The sequence below is a fragment of the Penaeus monodon genome, chromosome 12 (genome assembly GCF_015228065.2).
Source record: "Penaeus monodon isolate SGIC_2016 chromosome 12, NSTDA_Pmon_1, whole genome shotgun sequence".
In the NCBI taxonomy this organism is placed as follows: domain Eukaryota; kingdom Metazoa; phylum Arthropoda; class Malacostraca; order Decapoda; family Penaeidae; genus Penaeus; species Penaeus monodon.
Window position 1 is genome coordinate 47,858,747 of NC_051397.1, and position 5,000 is coordinate 47,863,746.

Genomic DNA, 5,000 nt, shown 5'->3' on the forward strand with positions numbered 1-5,000 from the left:
AGAAAAAGAAAAAGAAAAAAAAAGCTTGAGAAGAGTCTGGACCTTGTGACTGAGGAATGCTATTAGGTAAGATCTCCACAGCCAAATCAAAGGCCAAGGATCTGAGGCTTAATGATTAGGGAGGTCCAGTACCTGGTTGACTGAACCCATGCAAGAATGTAAGATCCATGACATGGAGACGGGAGCAAACCACAAAGTGCTGAGTTCGTTTTATGTACATGTTGTTCATCCCATCATGGACTATGCTTTTATCGCCCTTGTCACTATGATGCTAAAAACTTGGAGACAAACTTGAGACAATCAAAAGCAAAGCTACCAGGATCATTCTTGGTTCCCCAAGGTGGACAAAGGTTCTCAATTTCCGAATGGAGACAAACCTTTTTCCCCTGGACTTCCGAAACGAGCTAATGTCTACACAGTTCTTATCCAGGGCACATATCTTAGAAAGTAACTTGGCATCTGAAGTTAGATTATTCGCTCTTTGCAAGTAACTCCTATCTCTCCCATACAGCCAAGATGATGATATGTTATCAGCTCAAAAGGGCATGGACTCCCCTAACCCTGACTATGTTGAATGCCCACCATAGGCACAGACCTTGATCAGAGTTTTCAGAAAAGAGGCAGTACCCCCTGCCTTGACTAAAGGCAGAAGTAGAGGGGAACATTGCAGCCATCATTCCTCCAGGTATTAAAACATACTTCAAGGATTTAACCTTGCCAGAGGCTGTTGCTATCATAAGAGCCCCATGTGTCCCAGAGTGAACTGTACATGCCATATACACAGATTCTAGAATCCCTATTGGCAACTTGCAGTATAGCATACTCAACATCTACCTCCTGTCCACTATACTTACCATATATTGCAGAGGATTCTCGCTCAGAGTAGAAGACTTATCATAAATTGGGTTCCCAGCTATTTTGGCAATAGAGGGAATAAGCTTACTGACAGACTAGCTGAGACTGGTAGGCGAATGCCCCCGAATGTCATGGTCCTTTGGCCAAGCCGAGAACTTTTCTTCAGGTGTATAACAAGAGTGGATGGGCAGGCCTTTGTCCTGTCACTCTACAGAGAAGCGTACCATCCCCCTCGACCAGATGGTACTCAGATGCTATATATTACCTAGCCCCTTTTGCGGTGTTTAAATACCACTTCCCACCACATTTGGCACTCCCTTGAGTAGGGGTGATAGTGTTTCCATTTAGGCCACTGGAAATAGATTTTTGTCCACTCTCTCCGAAGTGTTCATTATAAGACTAATACTCTTAATTTTATGTGAGGCCTCCCTTTTCTAACTTCACTGTATTTGAGTATTATATCAATTGTTATTTTATAAACACATGAAATAACTTTATACATTTAATAGAGTTACTTATACAAGTGAATTCCCTTGTCTCCTGACAAGTCCAATTTCTCTCCTTGGAGAATACAGAGAGTTGCAGACCCTTGTCTCATCTACTTCATATGGTCACAAGGAATTCAGTAAGATAGTAACCAGAAATTACTCAAGATTATCACATTTCAGCATTTACTTATAATCACAGTTGATATTGAACTGTGGCACAAGTGCCACACAATCGCTTCGGTCTTCCTGAGTGTGTCGACCCACAGTAGAGCACAGTGGTGCACTTGTTTACAAGGCCTATAGATTATCACCCTGATGTCCTAAAGAAGTGTCTATAGTGTCTTGTAAAACACTAAAGACTTATCCCCTCCATAGAATAAACACCATACTCAGCTTCAATGGAATGTGGAGTTCCCCTGAACTACCATTCCATCTACCATACAACTGTTGGAAAACCTGAATCCATGGTGTATATTGGTCTTACCAGGTCAGGATTACCTATAAAGTACCATTCCAAGGCTACTACCATAAGTCTGGCCATTGTTATTGTTATTAATTTCCCTCCTTTCTACTATGTAGTTGAAGGGGTCATTATTTATTAAAGTCAATAACTGTACAGGAATTTCTCTAATTAGTCTATGTTTGTTAAACTTTTAGTAAAAGCATGATCAGTTAGTGAGAAATTTGATAATAGTGTGACTAATTCATGCTCAATAAAAATACTAATAACATATTTTTATTTCTATTTAAAATCTGGGAAGGAATTTTATTCATAAATGCAAGGGATTGTAGAGGGAACAAACAATTCCTACAGGAGGTATGGTAGTAAAAAGGATAAGAATCACTGATCTAAAAGGTATGATAAGAAATCTTTTATACTCAAATTTGGAAATTACCTATGTCACATTCAAGTAATTTACACAAATAAAAACATGGTATTTTCCTCATTATCTACTGACATACACTTTAAATGTGTATTATAAACTGTACATTACCTTTTGATGTATACCATAAACATGTACTAGAATGTGTTGTTTTAAAGGCTAAAAACAAAAATAAAACAAATTATCCATTTAAAACCATAATATATTTTACAAACATCCAATAATACATCCAATATATATTTGAGCTATAATGCAGAATAAGCAGAAAAACAACTTTAAACAACAAAGAAACAAAACATTATTATGTCATAAAAATATTGCAAACAGAGTAAATAACAGCAGTCATCTGGACAATATAATTTTTTAAATATAAATCTTAAATGTTAATGGTAAACAAAATACATTTAAAATGTTTTCAAAGTGTATATTCTATAATGTGTATGCAAATACAATACCACATAGGTTCCTCTGAGTAAAGAGACCATATTCCCAAAAACATATGAGAGCAGCTATCTGAAACAGCATGCCAAGTTACACATCATCTAGAGATATGTTAGTATAAAATTTAAAGATTATCTTTATGCCACCCTGCTAAATCTACATTCCGGGATTTATTAATATTATGCCGAGCCATAAAATCTATTTGGTAAAAGTTAACCATGTAGCTGGATTGCTGATTAACATTTTGTCCACATCGCCCTGTGTCAATCCTCTGCTTAACATCTTTGGTACAATATTCTCCAAAATGTGGCAAAATCCATGACCACCATAAGCTTGCTGAAAAGAGAAATAACATCATCAAATCACAAACCAACCTGAATGTCAACTCTCAGAAATTGGCATCAATTTGCACATTTTAACCCTTTCACTGATAATCTCAAAGCATATTCCTTCTTTTAGTACATGTGCCTACAATTACTTAACAATAAGGCATTTTGGAGAGGAGAGGAGAGGAGAGGAAAGGGAAAGGGAAAGGGAAGAAGAAAGAAAAGAAAAGAAAAGAAAAGAAAAGAAGAGAAAGGAAAGGAAAGGAAAAGAAAAGAAAAGAAAAGAAAAGAAAAGAAAAGAAAAGAAAAGAAAAGAAAAGAAAAAGAATAAAGAAAAGACAAATGAGAGAGAGAGATGAGAGAGAGAGAGAGAGAGAGAGAGAGAGAGAGAGAGAGAGAGAGAGAGAGAGAGAGAGAGAGAGAGAGAGAGGAGAGAGAAGCCTTTATATTTGAAGTTGGTCATAAGCCTTGCAGCACCAATAACTATGCTACATATGTTGAACAGCCATCCTGTATCATCTTGAGTGTAGACAGTATATCATAATGATTAAGTAAAAAATAAAAAAAAAAAAAAAAAAAAAAAAAAAAAAAAAAAAAAAAAAAAAAAAAAAAAAAATTATTTTAAAAAAAAAATTAAATTAAAATAATTTAATATTTAAAATTTATATATTAAAATAAAAATTAAATTTTATTAATAAAATTTTAATAATTTTTTTTTTAAATTTAATTTTAAATTATTAAATAAAAAATTAATTAATTAAATTTAATAGAAATATATAAAATAAAATTTTTAAAAAACTTAAAATTTAATTAATATAATAAATTAAATTTTTAATAAAAATTTTAAAATTTTAATTAAATTATATAAATAATAATTTTTAAAAATTTTAAATTAAAATTTTTTTTTATATAATAAAATAATTAATAAATTTATATATTATAATTTTAATTTAATAAAAAATTAATAGTATAAAAAAAAAAAATAATAAATAAATAAAAAAAATAAAAAAAAATAAAAATAAATAAAAATAAATAAATTAAAATTAATAAAAAAAGAATTATAATTTTTAAAATTTATTTTATATATATAAAAAAAAAAATAATTATAATTTAAAATTTTAAAAATTTTAATATAAAAAAAATAATATTAAATTTTTCTAATTTTATAATATTATTTTATAAATTGAATTTTAAATATTCAAATTTTTTTATTTTAAAATATTAAATTTATAAAAATTTTAATATTTTTTAAATTTATTTTAAAAATTTTTTAAAAATTTATTAAAATAATTTTAAAATAAATTTTAAAAAAAAAAAAAATTTTATATTTATTTAAAAATATTATTAAAAATATAAAATTATATAATTATATTATTTTATCTATTATATTAATATATTATTAAATTTTTTTATAAATAAAAAGTTTTAAATTAAAAATTTTTTTAAAAATTAAATTTTTTAAAAAAAAAATTTATAATTTATAAATTTTTTTAATTTATATAATTTAATTTATTTTTTTTATATATTTAAAAATTATAAAATATATATTAATTTTATATAATATAATTAAAAATTTTATTTAAAAAATTATATAATAAAAATAAAAATAAAAATTTTATATTTTATATATAAAAAATATTTTTTTTTTTTTTTTTTATTAATAAAATATATAATTTTTTTAATTATATATAATAAATGTAAAATTAAAAATAATAAATTTAAATATAAATTATAAATTAAAAAAAAATTTAAAAATTTTATTTTTTATTAAATTAAATATAAAAATTATATTATTTTTTAATAATTTAATTTAAATAAATTAAAAAAAATTTTATATTATATTATTTTATTAATAAATTTTAAATAATTTTTAATAATATTAATATATTATTTATATATATATATATATTATATTTTATATATATTTATATATAATATATTTTAAAATTATATTTAATATTATATTATATATATTATAATATATATATTATATATATATATATTAT

The 5,000-nt window shown here is 26.3% G+C and overlaps 1 protein-coding gene across 1 annotated transcript in view; it reads right to left on the reverse strand.

Moving 5' to 3' along the window:
• Nucleotides 1–2,411: 2,411 nt before the first annotated feature.
• LOC119579521 (phosphotriesterase-related protein-like) overlaps nt 2,412–5,000 on the reverse strand; it is a gene marked incomplete in the record, with an annotated part of 14,579 nt that continues 11,990 nt past the window's right edge. Inside the window, 1 exon segment of the mRNA XM_037927390.1 lies at nt 2,412–3,004. Within this exon segment, the coding sequence (XP_037783318.1) occupies nt 2,867–3,004 (138 nt within the window).